Source organism: Aplidium turbinatum, chromosome 2 (genome assembly GCF_918807975.1).
Source record: "Aplidium turbinatum chromosome 2, kaAplTurb1.1, whole genome shotgun sequence".
Classification (NCBI taxonomy): Eukaryota; Metazoa; Chordata; class Ascidiacea; order Aplousobranchia; family Polyclinidae; genus Aplidium; species Aplidium turbinatum.
Window position 1 is genome coordinate 11,138,939 of NC_137473.1, and position 27,003 is coordinate 11,165,941.

A 27,003-nucleotide genomic window follows, 5' to 3' on the forward strand; every position below is an offset into this window, starting at 1 on the left:
TTAAGATTTGTTTACGCTAATGTGAGTTAGGTGTTTGGTATGGCTTCTAATGGGCCATCTAATGTAAATATTTCACCAAAAAGTAGTGGAACTTCTACTGAGGGTGTTGGGTCAAGAGTTGTGAGAGGACCAGATTGGAAATGGGGCAGACAGGTGTTTGAACAATTAAAACTTGCCTTTTTTCAAAAATGCATGATTAAAGTTAATTCACCTGTATAGTGCAGTTGCAATGTATTGTTATTAGTATTGCTTTTGTAATACTGTATATACTATTTTTTTATTGTTTCAACACCATAGAAGTGTGAATATAAAAAAAATTGCATTTGGCAGCATTTTAAACAAGCTCTATAGTTGAGCTGTAGCCTACACTTACAGTTGTAAGTTTGTCGATGTAGCTAAGCCTGTGTTGTCATGAATAAAAATGAGTTTTTATGGCATATTATATACACTTTATTTACACATTATTTTCATTTTCAGGATGGAGGAGAGGGACATGTTGGTACAGTACGTTGCTTCGAAAGCTCTGAAGAAGTTGTTATTGTATGGGATAATGGTACTGCAGCTAATTATCGGTGCAGTGGACAATACGATCTTAGGATACTAGACAGTGCTGCTTCTGGTACGAGTGAATGATATGTTTCAAATATATTGTTGAGAGGATATGCTACATTTGTTATCATTAAAATTTCTTTCATAAACATAAGTGCTGTTTATCTGCGTTAGCTTTTTGCTTGTTTTTTTTTCTTTTTTTTTTCGCCAACAAAACAAAATAAATTGAACTGAACTAACTGAACTTGATTTTTGCAAGAAATGAGCTAAATATTTTCGATTTTGTTTGCTTCAATTTAAAATGGATGTTTATATAGAAGTGGTTGGCAAGAGCATTGGTACTGCGTAGTGTAGTCATCAATTTACTGCATTTAGCACTACTGTGCTTTATTGAGCAGTGTTTTGCTTGACCTGCTTTATTGTAAATTATTCATACTTGTATGTCCATTGTCCAACCATGTATTCATAGTCGTTTCAACATGGTGGTACATTTGTAGCTGTATAGTGTGGCATCATAGTCTGTAACTATCATAGCTACAAACAAGCCATTAAGATACAAACAATACAAGCAAAATAACATTATTAATTACAAACGAATAGTATGTAGATAGAATTGTGAAGCATTGTAGCATAAACAAACCAATTGTCAGTTCTAAATGAATTTCTTCAAAACTGATTGTTGTTTTAATTTTTTCAGGAGTTAAGCATCACGGCTCAATGTGTGATACATGCCGTCTGCAGCCGATATTTGGCATTCGTTGGAAGTGTGCTGAATGTCACAACTATGATCTTTGTTCTGCTTGTTACCATGGTGATAAGCATCATCTTCGACACCGGTTTTACAGAATGGTTAACCCTGATGGCGAAAGGTCCTGTTTCATGATTTTTAATTAAATTTTGCTGCATTGTAAATTACTTCATGTCGGTATGTGAATCATAAGATTGTCAACACAATTCCTCATTCAGTACGTATGCATTTGGTAGGAATATTGGGTTGAACATTTTCATGTTATAATTTGCATCAGCCCCATCAGCCCCAACATCCTATTCACTTATATGCATAATGTGACAATGATGTTATTTCGTTGTAAGTCTATTTTGGCACCAGACCATTGATGTTTGACTTAAGTGTGTAACATACATTGAGTGCATGGCTCGTTACAAAACAAAATTATTTTTTCTTTGAACATACTATGTTGATAAGTTGATTATTGATCACATGCAACAAACCAGCCTAACTTTAACTTAAAAGTATGAAAGTTTTCATTTTTTGATTAAATAGATTTTATATTGCTTTTGATTGGTTCATGTCAGAATTTATTAAAAGTTTACTTGAAACATCATATTTAGGGTTTTGATGGAGTCACGGAGAAAGAGCAAAAAGATAAGTGCAAGAGGTATATACCCCGGGGCTAGGGTTGTACGAGGAGTGGACTGGCAGTGGGACGATCAGGATGGAGGGAATGGAAGAAAAGGAAAGGTATATATAAAAGTTTTACTTTTTTGAAGATGGATGAACTTAGGAGGTTGTATATGTAACATGTAAATGTCTTGCTTGTATTGTTTTTACAACTGGACAACAAATTACGTGCGCGGACATTTTGCCGACAGGACTAATTGCCGAATTCTATAATTTTGCCAATTTGTCCAATCGGCATTTAGTCCTTTCGGCAATTTGTCTATTCGGCAAAATGTCCGGGTACCACAAATTATGCAATACCAGTATGTCTTGGTCTAAAATACAACAGGTATGTACCAAGATAAACGGGATGAGATATTTTGGCGCGGCCGACCTATCAGAGGATTACTTGTAGTTGACTTGTCCCTGCGACATCTCACCGCAACATTATATGGCTCCAAGTCTATTATATCCATTAAGCTTATCTTGCCACGTACAGATATTTTTGTTTACCAGGAACAAATTTGCAACCCAATTTTTGAACATAAGCTTTCCAATATGAAACTAGAATATAGCCAACTACAAACAAACAAAAAAACTAAATTAGATGTGGTCACAATACCATTAGAGACGCATTGTGTTTATACAATGGAAGTAAAGTGACTACTTTTGAATGGTCTCTAACTGCCATTTGAAACTGCCAGGAGTAAACCCTCAAAGAACCTTTCTCAACCCAATGATAATAATTTCCACAATCAATTATTCTATATGTTGTATTGTTTGAAGGCAAGACAAAAGCTTTCTACTTGAAGTAGGCTACTGACTCAATCAACCTTCTACCAATATGCTGCTATTATGCTTAAGGTTACAAAGATACAGGACTGGACTTCACAGCATCTTCGAAGCGCTGCTTACGTGCTTTGGGATGTTGGAGCTAAGAACCTATACAGGGCTGGGTATAACGGGATGATGGATATCAAAGTGGTCACTGATGCAAAAGGCCCTTCTTTCTACAGGGAACATCTGCCTTGTTTGGGTATGACACTTTGCTGTATAGTTTCAGAGAAAAGCATACGCATCAGGACTAAGAAGTTGGTCTGAAAACGTTGGAATCCCAGTTTACCAATTTACTTTGTGCGCTAAAATTCTCTTCTCTACTGACTTGACCTGCTTTGTGTTGAGATGCAATTTTTTGTGTGTTATATTGTTTTAAACAGTTACAATTTTTCATCAATTGATGTGAACATGGTCATCGTCGTTCATTCGTACCTGATTATTTAATTTATATTTTTCCAATATAGTGAGACAGTTATTCAGACTATTACAGAAGTCACCTGTAGTGACATTTCACTATACTATTACCAGTAAACTGTAACAGAGTAGTGACATTTGTTGCAAAGTCTTGTTTTTGGATAGGTAGAATATCGACATCGATGATGAATTCGGCTGTGGTGACATTTCACTATGGGAACACTTTTTTCGAAAGTCTCTTCAGATGTCACTATAGGCGAGTTCTATAGTATGAAAAGGTTGATATCCGTTGTCTTGCACGCTATCAAACCTTTTTCAAGTTTTTACTTGAGGATTTTGTTTCTAGCAGACGCAATAGTATAATTATTTGTGATCCAGGGCAATTGAACGGACAGTCCTTACAACCAGTTACCGAGTTTCAGCTCAACGACCAAGTTAACATAGATTTGGATTTAGAAATTGTCCAGTCTTTACAACACGGTCATGGGGGATGGACAGAAGGAATGTTTGAGGTAAGTTCCTTTGTACCGCTTGTCTCCACCGGTAAAGTGTGATCAAGACAATCTTATGCGGCAACTTAGCGCGAGACTATTGACCGCGATTGATCCGGCGCAGGTACATCTCACCGTGAGACTATTTGGTGCAAAATATTTTTTTTATTGAACACATCTTGCCTCGTGTAGATATTTTGGTACCGTTGGGATATTTGTGATGTAGGTCGCTGCAGCAGATTAAGGTATTTTGACTGGTAAACGCTTCAACATAGGACAATTTTCTCTATGAACCAGTTGACTGCAGCATTGTGATTTTGTTTGGTAATTACAGAAGCAAAAAGAGTACTGTAATGACAGGGGTGAGAATGGAACACACGCCATCGAAATTACTTTTCCTTAGCCCTAACCTTCTAGGCCACGCTGGAGACGGCGAAACGTTTATTTAATTTACTTTTTAATGAGCATGCATTGAGTCGCATGATCACAATCTGCTGATTTAAATTCTGCCTTCTGATTGGTTAATAAATCTCATCTGCAGCAGCACCGACCTGCAGATTACAAATTTGCATACCGCTGTAAAGTAGTTATCGTTTTTTAACTATGTCGTTATTGACTTGTAGACTCTTGGAACAACTGGAATCGTTTGTGGCATCGACGAAGATCACGACATAGTTGTGTCTTATGGGAGCGGAAACAGGTTACCAGCTTGTTAAATGCATTTGGTGATCTACGCCAGTGTTGCTAGGTGTTGCAGTGTTGCCAGCAACGTATTCGGACATTTTATTGTGGCAGTTTTTAATTTCTTGTTATATCAGTAAAGTGCTGGACCATAGATAGAACATTTTATTATTATTTGTCCTAAAATGCCCATTGTCCAAATTTTAAACTAATTCTATCCGAGATCGTCCAAGATCACCTGACAACCTTGGTCTAAAGCAGTGGTTCTCAAATCTCAAGCCCTCTTGACCTGACCTAAAGTTTTCTTATTTTTGCTGAAATCACGTTCGGGGCACATTTCTAATCTCGCTTCGCTTTTAGTTCTTTTTCAAATGCTTTAAAATGAAAGGGTTTAAAGCCCAAAGTATTCGAGAACCGCTGATGTACGGTCTCAGTCTGCACTTAATATTGACAGTAGAGTGACTACACGTCATATCCTTTCCAAGCATGTGTTGTTGTCACGGCTGTGCGATGCACACTTAACTTGTGTTATGACTTTGGGTGACGTTTCTTTATGCGTTCATGTGCTTGCAATGATCTTTACTTATGAAACTAAAATCCTTAATTATTTTCCAATCATCAGAGAAAGGAATCTTTTAGTATGTTGGTCACTATAAAAAGGCATTTCCTTCATTATTTTTGTCTTGCTTGCTAACAAAACCGTATTTTTCTTCATTCACTACCTGCTCAGAACGATACTTAACGCTTTACATCGTTTTCCAAGATGCTTTACAAACTTTCTGTTCTCTTTTTACGCGGAAGATAGTAAATGAAAAACCAGCTCTTTGTAACTGACACACGCTACTACAGCCATCTTGCTCGCATTTCAAGGTAGCCTGAGTTGTGATGGCTAACAAACGTTATTATACATCCAATAGATGGACCTTCAACCCTGCCGTGCTTACCAAAGTGACGACAACCGACGCGCCTGCACGAATTACCAGCAATGAAAATACTGCCACTGAGGAACCGAAATTTGAGGTTGCTTGTTTCTGGTTTCAACTAACAAATATTTATTTGCACATTGAAAGATCAAATTTGACGGCAATTCACCATACTAACAGATTTTTCAACCAGTAGTTTAACTTCTATATATAAATGATATAATTGAAGGAGGCCATGTCTTAAGGTTGCCCTGTTTATTTTCAACAATTTAAATAATTTGGTTCAGTTATTGTTACGTTTTAATACCACTCCCATTCTGTTGTCACAGGTTGGAGATTTGGTCCAAATATCTTCTCATGTTGACCACGTGAAGGCGCTACAGCGAGGACACGGGGAATGGTCAGAGGCAATGTTGCCAGTAAGTTGTTTGTTTTAAGGAAAAAAACAAACGAACTATATTTTAAGTGAAAAATGCAACGGTTCGGTTGCGCCCGAGTTGCTGTGGTAATTTGTTGTTCAATTTTCCAGAATTGGAATATGCTGTTGCACTACTACTACTACTACTTTAATATAATGCCTTTTTTAGACTCTTGGAAAAATTGGACGAGTACAGCAAGTGTACAGAGATAGCGATATCAAAGTAGAAGTGACAGGTATGTAGTCGTGCACAATTGGTATTGCTTTCTGTTGTGTCTCCGACGTTTTCTACTTTAAATGGTAAATAGTGCAAATCTAATAACTGAATTTCAATCATTTTTATTCTTCACTCACGTTTATGATTTCTCCTCTACTACAGGGTCTTCATGGATTTTTAATCCTCTTCTCTTAAGTAAGGTGGATCAAGGGCAAGCTCGTTCTGGAGGTAAACCTGTGTTCATTTTTATCCTATTGAAATTCTGTCTTAAGTTCGTTGGTTGAAGAGTTGGAAGGCACGATGGCCAAACTTTGTGTGTACTTAACGCCTTATGTGTTTGATATCATCCTGTTTTGAATTTACAAAAAATATTTTTGTCATTTTTGATTTAATGAAAAGCAAATGCGGCAAAAATACTTTCGTCTACAAACATACTCTTAGTTATCGATAGAAATAGTAATGTATGTATTTTGTTCGGTATTTATCGCAAATACGCGTTGTTCTTACTCCTTTCCAATGTAATTCAGGTTCAACATGGTTCAATCATATGTGTCTCATTGATATGCCTATTTTTGTGTTAACTGTTGTTACATTGTAGGACAAGAAAAGAAAACTCTTTATTCATCACGTACTTTTCAGAACATCTTTCTCAACTGCTCAAGAAACTATTTGAAACTCAAGTCTCAGGAGATGTGAATGAAGAGCTTGTGAAGGCGGCCGGCGCCGGAGACGCGCAAAAGTGTGAGGAAATACTTCAACGCCCTGATGCTAATGCAAGTGGCTTTATGCTTAGTCTGTCCTTGCTGTATTTTGATTCCGTTTCTGTTTATTTTTTAGTTTCTTTTTACATTCAGCATCTTGTCATTTGTTTGAACCATCTACAGATATTTAGCTTACTACCTCAATGGCCTTCATTTTGCTTTTCCTCTTTCATAGAAAAAGAAGTTTTTAATTTTGAATAGTTTTTCACGCAATTGCCCAGCCTGCAAAATTGCCCTTTTCACAAAGCCTGGTGACGTCACGATGTAAAAAGGCTTGCCAACTGGATGATGCTTCTTTTTGCGTGTTATACAACTGTACATCATAGTTGGCGCATTGCAATATTGTATTGATGTAGTTAATTACACATTTTATGCAATTGTAATTATAGTTGTAATTTTGACATTTTGTTGTGTAATTATAATTTTAGTTGCAAAAAAATTGCTCCAAGTAAAGTTACAACTACTTTTTATAATTACATGTAGGTCTAGCTGCAACATCAGCCCCAGCAGAAGACTTTCTTTAAAAGCTTGTAACTTTTATATCCAAAAAAGGAACTTACTGGCTCAGACAATTTTCGCAGGCTAATCTTTATCAAATGCAATTTTGCTACTGTCTTTGATTTTGTCATACTATAAAAACCAAGTATTGAAACATTTAATTTTTGTAATTGAAGCGTGTCATTAATAACATTTGGAAGTACAGGAATTGTAATTTGAAAATTTCAGAATAATATAACTGAATCTGAAACTATGCAATTGATACAACTCTGGTGTACTGTACATACAGAATGGGACTGTTCACCAGGCATTACAATTTATAGATTAATTTCTTGCGTTCTTCCGGTGACTGTAGACTAGGCTGGCGCAAAATCTCGAAAAAAAAATTTTTTTCTTTTAAATTTTTCGTCAGTTTGTAATATTGTTCCTTTTGGTAAATATATTTCCTATACCAAATTTCACAAAAAAATATTAACGTTTGACCCTGGTTCACCTGGTTTGAATTTTTTCAAAATATCAAATTTTCGCTTATCCCTGAAACTGCTCACTCGCTATCTTCTAATGCACTCTAGCATCTTAATGGACACAATAAGAGGCAGTAACACAAACTTGTAGCAAGCTATTTCGAGGCCCCTGATTCTGAAAATGCACTAAGTTTTATCGAATTGGCTCTAGTTTTTGAGTTAGCCAAGATTCCAGCTACCACTTTTGATAACTAAATCTTTAACTACTAGCCTACAGTAGGTGGTAGAAATGGTTTTGAGAAAAAAGCTTGACCTTGCTCCAAAACATTACTGAAGGTATTGAGGTTACTCTCAGTCATGCCCGTTTTCCTATTGTTTTAAGCAAATCACCACTTGAAACAAGAGAGGGCGCAAACAAAAAACAGAAATAGCAACGTCCACGCAATGACTGCCTTGCACATTCCATGTAAACATGATGTTCCAACTTCCTTCGAACATGCTCACCGTACAGAACAGAAGTATCAATTTCATGGTGATTCCACGGCTCTCTTTATGCTATGGCACTCTGAACTTCTTAGCCTTGAGCCCAGAAACGGGTTTGAGTGCAATGTATGCATACTTTAGGAGGAACCCAGGACTTGTCTTGATCACCCAGCTTCATGTCAAAGTAATAATAATAATAATGCTTGTTTTTATATAGCGCTGTATCTATCGCAGAATGCGTTGCCTCATGCAGCAAAATATATCTGGGTTGTTTGTACAGCATCCTACTTGTCAAAGGCGTATTTCATTAGCCTATATGTCATTTATTTAGCCTATACACCAGAAAAAAACTTCTTGCAGCAAAGACTTGGCCTTAGCAAAGGCTTAGAATAAAATTTCATTTGTACAGTATCCATTTCAGTAGGCCTACCTTTTGAATATAAAGCTGCATTCATAAACTCATGACTTTCGGGATATTTTTCTTGTGATGTAGGCCTACTGATTCACAACTGTTTTCATTGAGTATTTATGTCTCCTTTACATTAAACACAGTTCATTTCAACCTTTGCTTGCGTTTTAAACTTTCATGCAATATGAACCAATTGAACTAGACAAGTGCAATTATGACATTATAGTGGTAAACAGGGCTGAAAATAAGTAATTTGTTAATTGACAGCTTTTGAGTAACGATTTTAAAAATATGTTCATTGTCGAATATCTCGAAAACTAGAGCCAATTCGAAAAAACTAAGTGCATTTTCGGAATCAGGGGCCCTGAAATACTCTAAAATGACTCTCATCTTTTGTGCCAAAAATTTTTGTTGGTCTATATGTTATAGATTCACTGACTGCGAAAAGGCTGTAAAATCAACTAAAATGACACTAAAATCATGCACTAGTAGTGACTCTCAGACTTGGAGAAGGGTGAAGATGTTCCATGTGGAAGTTAACAGAGGAAGTAACGTCAAAATCACGTGGTTAAATTTTGAGAAATTCCTTCTTCAGATACTGCTAAACCACTTCGAAATTTACCATTTTTTCAGAAAAATTTAGAATTTCTCCTTGGGTGAACCAGGGTCAAAGGTCAACCCCCAACAAAAATTTTTGGTTTGCAAATATCAGTGAGCAAAATGGAACATTATTCCAAACTGACAAAAATTTTAAAGAACATCAAGGAAAATGAGCCACCCTACTGTAGACTGGACTATTACAAGATCTTGAAGTGATAACTAGCTTTTTTATTTCTGACGTTTCGTCAGACAACACGACTGACTTTATCAAAGGGCTGAAACAGGTAAAACTACCTGTTTAGCACATAACAAAATATGGAACAGATCTGTACTTTTACAAGTTGCTGCTTTTTTTCAGGTTAACGAGCAGTTCTCCGGGCACACTGCTCTGCAGGCTGCTTGCTTGAACGGTCATCGTGACGTCATGGCTTGCCTGATCCGACACGATGCTGACTTGGAAATTGAAGTACGTGGAATAGATCGTCCGCAATTTTCGAATTGATTTTTGTTTTTCAAATTTCTAAGTTGGGGATTGTAAGACGCTATTATAAGATAATATCAAATATAGTTACAACTCTCTAAAAACCTCTACAGCCTATTTCACCCTAAAAGGGGGATCATCAGAAGGTCTTGAAAAATATGCAAAAGCAATAAATCGGTAATACCTGAAAAGATATTAAATATTATAACCTTAATATAATCCGCAAAAAAACCTCAGAATTACAAAGGGCTACCTCCATCGGTTACCACAAAAGCTTCAATTAAGACGTCCAGATGGAAACCAAACATATTGATACTAACACCTGTGACGTCACAAGTAAGCAAAATGCAATAAAATTAAGGTGACCTGTAGAAATTAAATTTATTTTATTTTGAAGTACATATTTGAGTTTAAATTTGGTGCGGTGACGACATTTACCCACCAGTTCAGAACGTTTGTTCAGAAGGTGGCTACTATCGGCCTTTAGAATGGCCAGCTTTTCAGCAAGACAAAGGCCACAATTATTGCGACCGACCTTTGATTTCTACAGGTTACCTCATCTTTACCTCATCTTCATCTTTATTAAAAGGAGGATCTTCTGATGATCCTCCTTTTAAGGTGAAACAGGCTGTAGAGGTTTTAGAGAGTAGTAACTGTATTTGGTGTAGTTTGCTCTGTTTGGCTTTTTGCTCGGCATTGAGCACTTTTTCTAATATTAATAGTATTTATTGTTTATATGAGATAATATATATATTAGAATTATAAGATGATTGAGAACCGGCATAGGAAAGCGAAACAGACCATTTGGCCACAACTATGAAAACAATTTGTTTGACATGATTCAACGTTTGCAGACGTTGAGTCACTCAAAAGAACGAAACGACTGGTTCGATGTCTGAGTTGTTACTTTACTGGTTTTTCAAAAACAGTTTTGTCGTAAATTTTGATCTCTTATTACTTAGGACAAAGACGGGAACAGAGCGATTCATCACTCGGCCTTGGTTGATGAGGCAGGGGTGGTAGAACTGCTGGTGAAAGAAGGTTGGTTTGAATTACTTTATTGAATCTCTAACTCGGGTTCAACTACAGGATTATTAAGATAAGCGATGTGTTCAAACCAGTAAAACCTGTTTTTCAGCTGCTATTTTTGAGCCGTGTTTCAACGTTGTGAAAGGATAACTTTTCTTTTAAAAGTTTTGAGTCTATTTAGACCCACACAGCAAAATTCGTCATTTTTACATTGATTCAACGTCTGCAGACGTTGAATCAATGTAAAAATGACGAATTTTCTTGTCTGGGGAGTTGTTTTGATTTTACAGCCCGAACGTTTACTTCAAAATATACGTTTTGATAGATTGTGGTCTAGTGTGAAATCAATATGTTGGATTGTCATCTTTGCTATGTTTTTTCTGCGACATCGCGGTACTTGCTGTTCCATATTATGAAAACGCAGACAATTCGTTATTCAAATTCAGTTTTGTCCCCACTCGTTAGGATAGCGCATCCAGTTACTCAATTATGCAATGTATTGTTCGTTGTCTCCACCTTGTGTTTGATTTTCTCGACAAATTCTCGCACAAAGTGGAGCTAGATGACTTTAATCTCAGTCCTCTTCTCTGTTTCCATCTCACTTGCCAATCGATATTATTAATCGTCATTAAGTGCCGTGTACTTTGCTTACGATTCATTGTTCAGTAACAGCTGATTTTGATCAATAAATCAATTTAGCTCAAAAATTTTTGCATTTGATACAAAGACTAGATCGTGGCATGAAAGATACAACATGTGTTCGGTTTATTTGAGTGTGAGATGTTTTGCAAGTTTTTGTCGCTAAACCACCCGGACAGCAAAATCCGTCTTTACAATGATTCGACGTCTGCAGACATTGAATCATGTAAAAACGACAGATTTTGCTGTGCGGCAGAACGATATCTTGAATGAATGTTTTCCTGTGGTGTAATATTTAATTTCCGCTTTCACGGAACGATATTTAAATCACCCGGCAAAAAATTACCGGCAATTATATCTGATGCTATGTTAGAAGAGGTATATTTCCTATATTTATAAGAATTTTTTGTTTGCATACATCGAAATGCTGTAAGTTTTATGTTAGCGTTTTTTGGTGCACGCGCGCCAAGAAAGGACATCAGTGGTTCAGTGTATGACTTTACATAATTAACCAGTGACGGAATAATGCTTGGTTAAACGACTTTGTGTGTATGCTGGTTCCACCACAAGCATTTTATCAAAACAAAAAAAATCTAGTTTATGTTCAACCTTTTCTCTTGTGTTTTCGAAAGGTTGTGACGCAAACGCCCGAAACAAACGTCGTCAGACCGCCTTGCACATCGCTGTCAATCGGGGCCACGTTTGGGTCGTACAAACCCTTCTTGAACTGGGTTGCCACGCCAGTCTCCAAGTGAGTCTGACTTTTTCATCAGTCAAATTTCGAACAATTTTTAGAGATAAAAATTTGTTGGCGTTTGGCTATACCTTTGAGCTTTGAACGAAATTTTGTCGCCACGATGGACATATTTTTAATCAGGATGCCGAGGGAGATACCCCGTTGCATGACGCGATCTTAAAGAAGCGTGACGACATGCTGACGTTCCTTCTCGACGCGCACGCTGACGTCACGGTAACCAACAACAACGGATTCAATGTGTTACATCACGCCTCTCTACGAGGAAACCCAAGGTAAGTCCCATCTCAAGCCAGAAAATCAGTCTTTTTTACATTAATTCAACGTCTGTAGATGTTGAATCAATGTTTAAAAAGGCTAATTTACAGGCTGGATGTCACCTGCAGGTCTTCTTCGTCATGCATGATCAAGTAAAAATCATGCATTACAATTTTTTCATCCGCACAAGTGCGTACCATCCTACGGGTTGAAACGCACTGTCTTAATCTATTAGATTGGATAGATTCCCATGCGATAGAAGGCACCGTGATCTTTTCTGCAACATGAATGCATGAACCAAACAAGTCTCCACAGAACTAAAACTTATGAAACAGATGCTTTTCAAGTGGGTTAGATAAAGAAGCAATACTGCTACTTTCCTGCTTGCCTGCATATCGGTGTTATCGTAAAGAAATCTGTAGAAATTCTTGACGTAGTTAGAAGTATGAACAATTCATGTCTGTTCTGAGAGCCTCGACAGACGCTGAAGGTTTAGTATAATTTATTCCGCAAATTCAGTGATTCAATTTCAGTACATTAAAAACGTCACGTATGCATTACGATAGCGTCTAATTTACTTTGTGGATAAGACAGGAGTTCACTTGAAAGCCGGATTTATTGCTAGCGACAAATCGGATTCGTTTCCACAAATATATCATAAAATGCACATAATCTCGTGCATAGACGCCCCGCAAGTCAACCCACAGACGTTGAATCAATGTGAAAAAAGGACTGATGTGCTGAGAAATACGCAACGATTTGACAGCATGTCAAAATATTTCATGAAAGGAGTAGGCTACAGTCTCATATTGTTTCACTGCAATGATTCGGCAAGTGGGAGAGATAGGCTACTATCTTCTTAGTCACCTGCATCTGCAAAGAAAAACAAATATTTAATTATAGGTTGATTGTGGATGGCTACTGGCTATGCTGGTTACATTTCATCACAGAGCTTTCTCTGTGTTTATAAGAAAAGGTCTGACTCAAAATAGGCGGCAGTCATACATAAATTCCAGAGTTTACGCGTTTGTTTATTGCATTTTGTAAGAACATCTTAAAAGTAGTTAGCTGATTTAAATTTTTATCTTTTGTTTTTAAAAAGCAACGTCAAGTGACGCCTTTTCTACATCTAATCACTGGCTTCTCATTGATATCAATAAAGTTACACTGTCACAGACTCAGAAAAGACAACAATTCTTTCTCTTGCAAGGTCTCAGCAAATGCGGACGCGCTTTACAATAGCTGGTTGAAAGGGGACCAAATCCTCTTGATTTAAATCCCCTATACCGGCAATTGGCCAGCGTATGAACACGCTGAAGGCTAACTCTTTCTTGCCTCAATGTCTTTCAAGACTGACAAATTGTCGTGTGCGTCGCTTCACTACACATACTTCTTTACATTCCATAAGTATTTTCTATGTCAATGTGAAGAAATAGGTTAATTGAATCGACTTTGTTATGCAAAGAATTTAAATTCAGTGCTGGCTCTACTCGTTCATCCAAGATATTTTTTTATCTTTTAATGCACGCTTAAAGACCTTACCTTAAAGCTTTCTGTCAATAGGCTATTAGCTTGATTGGATGCAGCCAGTAGCACTTTTATTGATTCAATATGTCGTCCAAAAAACACAACTGTTTCTTAATAAAAAAATTCCCCTTTCAGCCTTCATCTTTGCTTGACGCCTTCTCTTACGTGATTGCCATTCCTTTGCCTTTATTTGAATAAACTGACTTCTGCTCTCCAATGAACTACAGCAGCTGTGACCGGCGTTTGTCACGTGTCCGTCAAACCTCCTTTCTCTTGGGAATATCTCATAGTTACGAAGCAGTTGTGGACATATTTTTCTGCGTGCGGCTTGATTCATCGGTGAAAATCACGTCCTTTTTACATTGATTCAACTTCTGCCGACCTTAAATCAATGCAAAAAGATATTTTTGAGTCTTGCTAAAAATCACTCTTTGTTTACATCAATGCAAAGGTTCATGATCAAACTTACAAAACGTGTGGAATACAGAACTTTTGCTATCGCACTCTTTTCATTTATGATTTTTACAGTATCTTCATACCAACTATCTTTGGTATGCTTGAATTTTAACCTAACCTTGTTTTTTCCCTTGTTTTTAGTACAAAATAAAGCGCAGTTCATATTGCAACATTCAATTTCGTTCTCATAAAAAACACAAAAATCATTAGGCTACTGTGATTCGTTTTTCCAGAGATTGTTCAAATCGCTTCTCGATTGCTCTCAGATTGCCCAGTATTAAAACCCAGCCTGAGACCTCAGTCTCATCGTTAGATTCATTACAAGCAACATCTAACTTCAAGATGGTTCAATTCTACATTACACTAAGATTCGACGGCATCTCTCTGTTATATACACGGCCACCACGCCTGGATATCATCAGCTGACAACCTCAGCACTTCAGCTGCCGACTGCGCCATTATCGGTATATGGTTGTCCATTTGCCGCTCAGCTGTCTCTTCGGTGCTAAATTAAAAGCTGACGTCACCAAGCATTTGGAATCCCGGCTTTTTGACATGCGTTTGTGGTGATGTCATAAAGGGACACCGAGCGTGTGCGTGAAAACGTGAGACTTGCCGTATCATGGCTTTCAAAGGTTAAAAAATCCCACCCTTTTTACATTGATTCAACGTCTGCAGACGGAGTTTTTTAAAGCTGATGTGTCGAAACTTACCCTTTTGATGCGCACTTTTGTAGAAAATCGATCACGTTTTGAAATCCTTGTTGTGTTTATTCTAAAAAAGATACAATAGGGCCTACTAGTTTGAACCAGAAATATCAGATAGATTCGAAATGACAAGTTTATTTAGCAATGATTATAGGCTGCAATGCAAATGTTTTTCGATAACTTTTTTGGCGACAGCTTCTTAATCTGTATGGGTGACCACTGACCAACCAAAACCTGAAGTTTATATCCAACTGTTGAGGACACATCAGATGCACCTACAGCTTTTCTGCTTGGAAGCATGTTACAGCAATTACTGATTGCTTTTAATTGTGATCTTTCAGTCTCTAAAAAAGCAATTTTTTTACAGATTAGATCGTTGGTATTGATTGTGTGCTCGTGTCATTGCAAATGAAATAACTACACCAGTAGGGTTGAAACTGCAGTCTCAGCCGGCAAAGACTTCACACGTTGAATCATCGTAAAAGTGGTTGATTTGCTGGCTGAAGTGCTTCTTCAGTTTTATCTACTGGAGTTTTTACTACAAATGACCTCCGCTTAGTTTATTTCACAAAAATACCGTGGTCAATACCAACAGTTGTCTGGTCATTGCAGATACGAACAGACACCAGTGTAGATGAAACACAGACTCGTTTACGTAGACATAAGTTTAACTTAACAACTCGGTTTACTATCTTACTGAAGTGGAGCGGTGATAACCGATGTCCCATTAGTTGTCTTTCTTCAGTTTATCTCATATTTGATAAATTCTTCCACTTATTCATTTCCAATACAAATTGGAAACGTCAAATGTAGATTTCCGGTTAGAAATCGTTTATTTTTTACGCAAGATAAGCTCATTTTTGTGTAAAGTGATAGACGTTTGTCTCGACGTTTGCCTGTCGGATTCAGCTTTAATCTATCTTGTCAAGGCTCAGCTACTGTATGTCTGGTACAAGCCTGGAAAAGGTTTACTCAGAGTAGTTTTCGCTAATTAGTTTTTCAGCCCGACCTTTTCTGATCCCCACTAACGATGATATAACGTTGCCAGTCGTCGAATTGACGTAAGAACAACTTTCAAACGTCAGCCAAATTTACTGGAGATACTATTCAGTTATTTTCTATTTTTGGCTACCCACGTGAAAATTGGTTTGTATACTTGTGTGGTTCTTCAATGCATTTAGCACCTTTCAGTTTGACATGTTACTGTCTCTCGTGCTATATAAAGGTAATTTTAGTGCAATAGACAAAAACTTGACCATTGTAGATGCCGATGCATTGGATAGCATTCTTTTACTTTTAGCAAAAAATCCTTCTGACCAAATTTTACTCAAATCTAAAGACATTTATTATTTGCGCAAAGCTAAAAATTCCGCATTGTTTACATTTCCGTTTTGTCTGGTGTTCTTTTTAGTACAGTATCAAGAAATAAACTTGAAATAAATCAACTTGTTATTGCAAAGCGTTTTTGCAACTCACTCAGCATACTACATAACACAAGACAACAATTTTTTGTTTATCTGTTAGATTCAGTGCTTCTACTGTAAATTTTTTTGGGGGTCAACGGTTTGGAAGGTATGTGCAAAAAAAACGTTTTCACTGATATTTGAAAATTAGTCAAAACATTGTGTATTAATTGGGGTTATAATTTTAAAGTGCTGTGAGACATCATACAACCTGCTTTATTATTCCTTTTCATCAATTACTAAATGTCACGTCGGCTACATAGCGAGTGGTGAAAGCCCTGGAACGACAATCGAAAGGGCGTCGATTCGACACCGCTCAAGAGCATGCAGCTATGTCTTTGGCAGGACACTTAAAGGCATGTCTGAAGGTGGACATGAAGATTGGCTTCCTTGCCTTCCCGTCCACTTAATCTAAATCTTCAACCACCGGGTGTAAGCCTGGATACGACGACAAAAAACTTGCTAAATGATGGTGAAAAGCTACAAACTTGCAACGTGGAAATTTTCAACACGTGATAGGTTACAACTGGCCACATTTTTTGGAGAGTTGGACTAGTGGCTAAGTCTTTGTTATTTATATCATAATCAGCCGTTGAAGATGCAGACGTTAGTAACCAGTTGAGTTTGCAGCGTGTAGTTACTAGGGTAAGCATGTTTTGAGATAGTTTAATTTGGTAAGAGAAAGTAGAAAAGCAAATGAAGCGCCCCAGTGACCCAAGCTGGATGGTTTAAGCTACTAAATTGCACATTCTGTTTAAAGGAAAGATCGCGAATCCCTGAAAATATTGCTAGACTTGACACAATACAAGAATTACAATTAGGACGTATGTGGAGATTATTAAATGATTGCTTTCTTGTTGGGTTTGCAAGGCGGCTATACCAGACATTCTTATTTTCTTTAATTGTGGAATAAAAGAGCAGATGAGCAGTACTACTTGATAAAAGACTGGTCAGTCCGCAAAGAACTCACCCCAGGCTTACACAATGTCAAAAACGTACCTCATTGACTGGAGTGAAGTATTCTTGCCACCTTCACATATAAAACTTGGGCTTGCTGAACACTTGTGAAAGCATTGGGTCCTGCAAGTTTTGCCTTTTAACACATTCGCTCAATGTTTCCTAACCTTTCTGAAGCTAAAGTATAAGGGTGAGATATTTGTTGGGCTTCAAATAAGGAAAGTGTTGTCATCAAAAGAACTAGAGGAATGAATGACTACTTTAAAAAAAAGTCCATGCCAAGCTCGCGAATATTCTTGATGACTATAGAAGAGAAGACCACGTTATGGCGAGGCCGTTATGGTTGTGTTAAATTTGATTGAAAGCTACCAAACGCTTAGATGCCGCAAGCCCTTATTGCACTATTTGCACTTTTATTTGGACTTTTTCGGTGATAACTTGGGCGATGTAAGCGAGGAGCATGGTGAACGATTTCATCATGACATTTAAGTTTGGAAAAAACAATACCAAGGGAGGTGGGATGAAGTCATGATGGGAAATTACATTTAAAGTTTGTTACGGGAGGTTTGCACAACATACAAATGAATCACTCTGTCGATTGTGCATTTTTGACTAGGTCTCCATACCGTTTTTCTTACTACATGTTTTTATTGTGTTTCATTAAATGTGGTACGCAATTTTTACGTCATGCAAGAGCTACTTGTCATACATACACACTTGAAATCCTGATTTCATAAAATTACAATTTGTGACAGAACCATCGACATTACAAAAATTTTGATGCTATTTTTGAAATTAGCAACCCAAAAACATACAAAAACACTCTAGAATTATGATTAAAATTTTTCCAAACAATTGTTGTCCAGTGTAATACTGTAATAGGCCTACATACATTATCCGTGTCATCTAGTGTTTGTTTAGGATCAAGAAGTAAACTGGACATGAATCAACTTGTCCTTGTAAAAAACTAGTCAGCACCGGTATAAGCCGGTCCTCTATAAGTTCTCCGTAACCGGCTTCGCATAAACCGTTTTCAATTTTCCAGCGCCATGTGCATTTTATTGAACAAGCTCACTCGACCTTGGATTGTGGATGAGAAGAAGGACGATGGCTACACCGCTCTGCATCTTGCTGCTTTGAATAATCACTTGGAAGTAGCAGAACTGTTGGTTAAAGTGGTAAGATACTCACTCAACTTTTGCAGCTGCTGTTAAGGGTAACGAACCAATTTATTTTTGTGCCACCAAATATGCAGTGAATGTAAAACACTGGACGACAAACAAAATTAAAACTTGGTCTCTTGAGCTTCTTAAAAGCATCACAGAAAAACTGCACTTGGTCAGCAAATTAGTAAGACATTGAATGATTGGTTGAGCTGTTTTTCGTGTAGTAGGATTATAATAATCAAAGCCCAATATATTTTACTGCTGCTCACCAAATTTCATTTCAATCCTAAATTAATTTCTATATTCAGATTGGACCAAATTGCCAAAAGCAACCTGGCTCGTATAAGGATGTACAAATTCTTTTGTGCTCAGTTACAAATTTGACCCAAAGTTACTTGCAAGCCTGCTTTGGAAGACTATAATCCGCATTTTCTTTCTCCGAAACATGTTTTCAAACCATTTTATGTTGTTGTTATCATCTTTAACCACAGGGTCACGCCAACTTAGACATTCAAAATGTCAACCAACAGACACCTCTGCATCTGGCTGTGGAAAGACAACATACACAAATCGTCCGGGTAAGTAGTTGAAAGAAGTTTGTTCTATCTCTGCAAGTTTCCTTGTCTGCCCCAATAGTTCAGTTGTTTAAGCGCCTGGCTTTGTTCACAAAGAAAACGAAAGATCAAGCAGCGCTTGTTCATATCTGGTAGTGTGCGGTGTAGTGCCCTCCATTTAGCATCACTTAGCGGGTGGAATAATTTACGGACAGCAATCGGAAACTTCTCTCTGTCAATCTCTGTGATCGGGCATGCGTCAGTAGTTCAAAGCATACGAGTATGCAAACCATCTTGGATTAAGCTGGCAAAGAACCTTTCTCAGTCTCTGGATGAAGATTCCTACAAGCAATCAAGAAATCAATCATCTCTTCTCAGCATTGTTTCATGGCCAAATATTATTTGCACAATTTTTTTTTTAAATCTGGCACTCAACGGTCTCGTACGTAGAACAATTTCGGTTTTTCATGAACAAAAATCAAACCCACTGTATACTTTGAAATGCGAATTTTCATAATATACTTAACCTAAGGGAATTTGATCAAGTGTTGTTGATTTATATTGTCATCTAAAATTGATATAGAGGCAGCCGTATTTTGAAAATTTCATAATTTTTAATTTAAAAAACTTGATCTTTATATTGGGATGCAAAACGTATCACGATCTCTATTTTGCTTTAAAGAAACCTTGACTACGGTTTCTGTGTGGCATAAAATGTAAGACTGTACTAGTGTTCTGCTACTTTTGACTTGGCCTTATATCTACCTGTATATATTTTTCAGCTGCTGGTCAGAGCCGGAGCTTGTGTGAACATGCCCGATAAAGATGGGGACAGTCCCTTACATGAAGCACTACGTCATCACACGCTGTGGCAGTTGCGAACCTTACAAGATAGACAGGATGTCACCGTTGGAAAGGTTGGATAAACGTTACATTACGTCTAATTTTCTATTCTTCTCAGATCCCTCGTTCATTGTACCTTACCCAGCTCACAAAAATTGCTCTTTTTATCAAAACTTTGACTGGTGACGTTGATCGATGCAAAAAAGCATTTTTTTCCCAGGTAGATATCATGGTGTAGATGTAGACCACGTTTCACTTTACTCTTTCTGCTTCCCAGACAGCAAAATCCGTCATTTTATATTGATTCAACGTCAGCAGACATTGCTGCCTCAACTACTCTGCTTTCCAGGTTCTAATGGGGATCGGTGGCCAAGGTGCTGACAGGCACAGCAGTGCCTCTATAGCCCAGTTCTTAGCTGCTAATGGAGCCAATCTGAACATGAAGAACAAGGACGCACACACACCACTGGACCTTTGTCCAGACCCGAACTTGTGCAAAGCATTGGTGAAAGCGAGCAACGAATCGTAAGCAAGCTGAAGGATGTTGTGTAGTTTAGGTTACGCTTTAGCCGTTTAACTGAAGCAAGGGTTTGTCCATTTTTATTTCTCGCATTGGTAGAAATATTCAAAAGGACTTTATTTCACCCTCATCTCAGTCTTACTGGCATATTGGCATATATCCCGGCTATATCTAAATTTCAAGTACGCTTCGACAGGAGAGATATTTGTGCTTTTGCTGTTACTGTCCTTTTTTGAAACAGAGCGAGTTGTTCAAAGCTTGTCATTAATTGGTGCTAATTTTTAGGATCCAGCCAAAGAATCCTCCATCCTCCTCACCGCGAGTCCAAAGTCCTTACACTCTTCCTCCAGATGACAACGTTGCAAAACCATGCTCTTCAAAGTCTGAAGGGTGAGAAAATCCACTCTGCGTTTCATACTTTATCATTTTCACTGGGGAAAGTAGCTCTGGCAATGCAGATCACACTGTATTACTTTTAATCTTATCTTTGTCGTCGAAAGTCTGCTCCAACAGCTCATCTCAACTTGAGAGGATCGACAAGAGGTCTGCCTTATGTTAATCAACTTTGTTTTTGCGTAAATGCTCATTGCTGCACCATCATTAACTTCCCAGACAGCAAAACTGGCTTGTGTTTGTTTGTTGCCGACTTCACAAATGTTGAAGTACCTGACCGTTGCAGTACTACGCTCATTCTAACTGCATGGTTGTCAACCATGAATTGCCACCTTTTTAACAGCTGTGCACTTCTTCTCTACTGCTGTATGGTGAGCAGTCGACTCATCTGCTTCTAACCACAAGGGACGCTGCATGGTGCAATACAATTTCGTATTTTAGTTCTAGTGTCCCAGCCGACGAGTCCATCAACAATTCCCCGCCTCCTTCCGATAACAACATGAATCTTCGTTCAAGCGGATGTGACGTCAAGACGGCGGGAAATTTGAGAGCGGGAAATATGTTGGAGAACGTTCGGACGTGAGTGACACATTTGAGCGGGAAACGGTGTTGTTCATTTTAACGTAACCATGGACCCGGTGAATCACTGACGATTAACGTTTTTCAGCAATACGCCGATGAACAACGCGAAGAACCAGATGCAGAGAGGTGACGCGAACAGTCATGCGGAACGGAAGCATAACAACAACCAATCAGAGACCGAGGAATGCATGGTTGGTGACTGCTTGTACAAATTGAATAAAAATAAAAAACAAATAAATATTTGTGTAAATAAATGATAACGTTTTAGTTTAACCCCATTGCGTGAACACACGGTAGGCTACACTGCGATCACAAGTGCAATTCAATGGCCAATAAAAGCAATGTTTGACACACCATTAGGTGTCGTGCCGAGACACAGCCGCGTGCTCTAGAGCGGTGACGAACCGATTTCCGTTTGAGCATCGCGCATACGTTTTCAGTAATTGTCCACGCAGCCAACAAGAAGATTGTCGCTAACGATGATGTGGTAGTTCAATAATGAATAACGATGATCATGAGCGTGGAAGGTACTGGAGAAAAAGGTTTCCAGAACTTTTGCAGTTTAAGCTTTTACTTTAACATTTTTTATAGAAGAAAATTGTTACTGTGCTATACATGGGCTTGGAAATGTCACTAGTTTCATCTTCTTGAAGATCCCAATAACTGACGAAACGTTAGGAATGAAACCGCTTTTTTCATTTATCGTCGATTTGTTGTGTTTACCGTTAGCTTACGATGATAATGAGCATTTTGTCGAGCATTGTCCTTCAGTGTTGCCATACGTTTTCAGATCTGTTCTGACTCGACAAGGGATACTTTGTTGGGACCATGTGGCCACGTGGTGGCGTGCTCGAGCTGTTCTAACCGACTTAAAAAGTGCTTGATCTGTAAAGAGGAGATTGTGACTAGACAATTAGTAAGTGTTTAACTTAATGTGTTAATTCTCCTTGTAATGACCACAGTGGCTAAGAATCTCAAGCTATTTAAGAATCTTTGAGCTACTGCGCATTGCCATTAAGCAGATTAAACCAAACAACGACACAGCATTTAACACAAGATACAGAAATGAACTTTTTTAGTTTAGTCTAAATAAACTTTGATTTCGACAGAACAGACCGGCCACCCCTTAACGTGAGGATTAATTCATGTCCTGTATAATCAAAATTGGTTGATGATGATGATATATTTTGAATACCGTGTCGTTGTTTGGTTTTATCTGCTTAGGGTTCAACAAAGTTTCCTCAACCGTTTATTTGTGTTACTGCGTTTAAAGTTAAAAAAAAACTTGCCTGCAATCGTCAGCGTGGTGGGCAATAACTTCTCGTGTTGGTCCCATGCACCGAACTTGCACGGATGCAGAGCAAGAGTCCCAGACAGCAAATCAGACGTTTTTTACATTGATTCAACGTCTGTAGACGTTGAATCAATGTAAAAAACGTCTGTATTGCTGTCTGGAATAAGCTTATAAGTTAGATGTGATGGATGCTTTCTCTTTGTGCATTCATCGTTATTGCAACAGCAACATTTGATTAAATCATTGGAGTTTTTTTAACATTTTGATATGTCTACTTTTGTAATAGATGGAAGAATGCATTGTGTGTTCTGAGAAGCGATCATCTGTTCTATTCAAGCCTTGCTGTCACATATGCGCTTGCCAAGGTAAGCTATTGTACAGAAATACGCGCTGTGGGTATGGCGCTCGCTTTCCAATCATTCAATCCTGGTTCGACTCCCAGCTGAAGCTGGTTGGTAATAAATTGGGTGGGCGTAGTTGCTGAAGGCTTTCGAGAGAAAGAAACTTGGCCACCCTACTTTCGTTAGTGACGAAAGCTGAGTATAACAAAATCCTTATCTTCTCATCTCAGATGCTTGGATCAAGTATGGGACTCCCTTTTACCATTACTGCACATTTTTGAATGAAATTGTTATTTGCACTCATCAACTCACAAACTTCATCAACTGTTTTTTCGTGACATCGAGATATTGTAGTTCACATAGAAGTTTGAATCTTCATAGCTTGATATTTATCTTTTTTTATGGTGTTGTACCTTGTACTTTTGCGCTGGGTGCCAATAAATTAATTATGCAGCTTCAATGAAAGGAAGTGATCAGCATAACGCCACGTTGTTTTAAACGTTTAATATGTTGGGTTGCTTATTGGTTCCTTCAATTATTTCTCACTCTTTATTTCTCATATTCTTTTTTAGATACCGGTACTGCAATGTCAATTGTATGTAATCTAGTTTTACCTTTTTGACTCATTATTTCCCCCAAGGTTGTGCCAGTCTAATGAAGAAATGCGTCAAATGTCGAGAGCCCATAGAACAGCGACTATCAGTGGAAGGGTCTAGCGGGGGAAAGCTTCGGCCGCAGTCGCAGGTACGGTCAGGCCCTCATCTTGGAGGGAGCACCCTCGATCAATAGTTTCTAATATTAAAAGCTTTCAATGTGAACAGCCATAAATTCACTTTGCGTGGGATTGATTGACAGAAAGGCGCTCTCCCAGACAACAAAATCCGTTATTTTTACATTGATTCAACGTCTGCAGACGGGAAAATGACGGATTTTGCTGTCTGGTATGAGCTATTACGAATTTATGAACGTTACGGGAATATCTTCTTCAAAGAATATTTTATTCAAAGCGGTTTAGTACTTTAGTTTTACTTGATCATTACTTTCTCTGGGCAAGATGCATTGTAAGAGTGAGTATTGTAGAGTAAGGCGCATTGTTCAAACAACAAATATATTCTTCGTATTTGATCAATGTCTGAGACTAAGTTACCTTGTCATTATATGTTATCTCACGAATTTGATTAGACCTTCGAAAATTCTTTGAATATTCAAAAACTGCTCAATGCAAAAACTATATGATTGAGAAGATGCTTTACCTTTTCTAAACTGAACACTCTGAACTGGCTATGATAGGATAGAGGCCCGAGGGCATTCATCTCTCCAGTCCCAAGTTTTTAATGCTTTCCTTTCGTAAGGCTATTGGTGGGTTAATACGAGTTTTACCGTTTTAAGAAATTATTATTCAGTGATATTATTAACAGTTGTCTGACATGACCCAAAACTCTCTGACGTCATCACCGTCGAGTCCGGACAGCAACATCGTGACCACGTCATCGATCACGTCACCCTACGCCAACCATCACCATCGCAACATGGCAAATCACCTGTCTAAGGACAGTCGTAACAGCGAGGCGGAAATAAGGAAGTTGCAACAGCAATTGCAAGATATAAAAGAACAGGTGAGACTGTGAAAGGTAGTTTGATGAATATAAGCGATTAACTTTCAAAGAGGAATTCATTAATTTTTGAAGTGCTTTCTCTTGGTGGGCGCAACGGATAAGGCGTTGGCTTTCGAATAATGCAAACCTGGTTCGACACCCGATTAAAGGAACTTGCTGATCAAGCAACTTATTTTGCAGCCTAGTTTTTTTCATAAGTGCCAACCCTAATCCGGTGATTGTAATCGCCGACTACCGATCCACACATAAACTTCTGCAAACTGATTCTCGATTTTCTAATTAGACGGCTCGCGGATAAAAAAATATCCGTTATTGACACTTAATGGCATGCCTCAAAATAAATATCACTATTTATCGGCTCACTGGCCTTTTTAATCTAAATCTTCAAACCTTTGCTTGCATCTCGACTCAATTAAAAAAAAAACTTTTTGACGGACTATTCAAAGTGAGATACAAACTTTAAGATGTATTTTTAAGGACGGTTGCCTAAAATCAAAACTGCCAAGCCAAAGCCTTTCGTTTTTCATTGCTCTTAAACATCAAATTTTTCAGGTCATGTGTCCTGTTTGCATGGACCGTATCAAGAACATGATATTCCTATGCGGCCACGGTACATGTCAGTTGTGCGGAGATAGAATGACTGAATGCCCGATTTGCCGGAAGCCAGTAGAAAAGCGAATATTGTTGTATTGATCAATGCAGTTAAGCCAGTTTCAGTATTTTTTGTTTGTTTTCAGTATATGTGTTAATTTTTACGTTGCACTAGAAGCCAGGACTTCTAAGCTGCTGTGTTCCACTTCTGGGGAACTTTCTCGTGAATTTACTCCATCGGTTATATTTGGCCTTATCTGGGCTTTCCTCATACTCTTTTGTATTTCCTACGTCGGTAAATCGACCCCACCTCATTTTACTTCGAGTTAAGAAAACCTGCTTAAATCGCAACAGAGAAAACTAAAGTCAAAGCTTTTGACTTAATTTTAACGTATTTTCTCGTTGTTTAAAGGGTTATCATTCGTAGGAGAAACAATTACTTATCCCAATGTCAAAAGTTATGAGATTTTCGTTCGTGCTAGGCCTTGTTGTTTTTCAAACTAAGAGTACTTGGTATCGAACTTCGTTACGTTAGACATAAATGCAACAGTTGGCCGCACCAAACATAAACTGTTTGACAGTGATGTTTAGAATTGCATCAGAAAACTTTTTAAAACGGAAAAGGGCAAAAAAATTTAACGCTTGCTTATTAAGTTGCATTATTTTGAAATACTTTTTCTAATAATTCTCTATTGACGCCTCCGATCCTGTTGTGGCCGCTCAGCACAGACAATGTAGCTACAACTTTCGGAGTTATTTCAACTCAGTTATTTTAGTAGGTACATTAACATCATTATTGTATTATGCATGTCAAAACATCATAATAACGTTGATTTTATAGTTTGGGATACGGTTTCACGGTTACTTGTTTGATTGTTGTGACTTTTGTGCTCTGCATGTTGCGATTTTAAAAAATACTTGAAGCTAAGCTCCATATGGTACTGCTAGCAACGCTGGATTTCAACATTTTGTGCCGGAAAGGCATCTAAAAATATGGGTCCTCGAAATTCTATGCATGCCTCTCTCATAGATACGGGATTTCCTGGTGTCGATTGCATGGAACTTTTATTTTCTATGGTCATCGTGAGTTGTACTATTCACTACGTGACCCGTTGTACTGTAGTGTCTTTTATAATTTAAAAACTTGTTTCAACAACCCATAGTCAAACTTGGTTCAGAGTGGTGCTTGGCTGTAGCGGCACCGTGTAGCGTAGTCTGCTTGTGTGGTCTCCCATCAGCCTTGCAAATCACGTCACCAAGTCACGTATATTTAGGTACTTTTGACATTGTATAGACATTTAGTTTTGGCTATTTTTGTCCTGGTTTTGGTGTCTTCAATATGTTGAAAATGCTCATCTTTTCAACTCTGCCAATTTTTAGTCACTTTTATAAAGTAGGAAACATGTATAAGATTATTTATAACATCCACTAGTTATTGGTCAGTATTATAAAAATGGATGTCTGCTTGTGTTTGCAGTATGCGTACAGAAAATTATTTTTATTTCGATCTGAAAAGAACTGTATTGTCCACAAAGATATGTGTTTGATTGCTTGGTGCAATTCGTGTGCTTTGAACAAAATTGTCATAGAACACAAAAATTAGTTTACAGCGTTTTTGCAAAATAGCTCTGTAGGCTTGCGACGTTTTTTTCTACGTGAAATATTGACGTCAATAAACATGGCAAAGG

The 27,003-nt window shown here is 37.8% G+C and overlaps 1 protein-coding gene across 1 annotated transcript; it reads left to right on the top strand.

Moving 5' to 3' along the window:
* On the top strand, window positions 1-27,003 carry LOC145764494 (E3 ubiquitin-protein ligase MIB1-like). The gene is made up of 28 exons (XM_082576110.1): window positions 1-153; window positions 478-619; window positions 1,247-1,418; window positions 1,900-2,029; window positions 2,813-2,984; window positions 3,578-3,711; window positions 4,314-4,390; window positions 5,289-5,391; window positions 5,624-5,713; window positions 5,882-5,948; window positions 6,092-6,157; window positions 6,569-6,702; window positions 9,503-9,610; window positions 10,588-10,666; window positions 11,926-12,044; window positions 12,171-12,322; window positions 18,461-18,593; window positions 19,073-19,159; window positions 19,918-20,052; window positions 20,328-20,503; window positions 20,784-20,888; window positions 21,333-21,470; window positions 21,559-21,664; window positions 22,264-22,389; window positions 23,054-23,132; window positions 23,749-23,852; window positions 24,527-24,724; window positions 25,277-27,003. The coding sequence occupies exons 1-28, from the start codon at window positions 40-42 to the stop codon at window positions 25,415-25,417; spliced, it is 3,387 nt and encodes a 1,128-aa protein (XP_082432236.1). The 5' UTR covers window positions 1-39; the 3' UTR covers window positions 25,418-27,003.

Coding starts and splice junctions, on each gene's coding strand:
- LOC145764494 (XM_082576110.1), top strand. CDS start 40: ATGGCTTCTAATGGGCCATCTAATGTAAATATTTCACCAAAAAGTAGT. Junction 4,391..5,288: donor TCTTATGGGAGCGGAAACAG/GTTACCAGCTTG, acceptor TACATCCAATAG/ATGGACCTTCAACCCTGCCG. Junction 9,611..10,587: donor ATGCTGACTTGGAAATTGAA/GTACGTGGAATA, acceptor CTTATTACTTAG/GACAAAGACGGGAACAGAGC.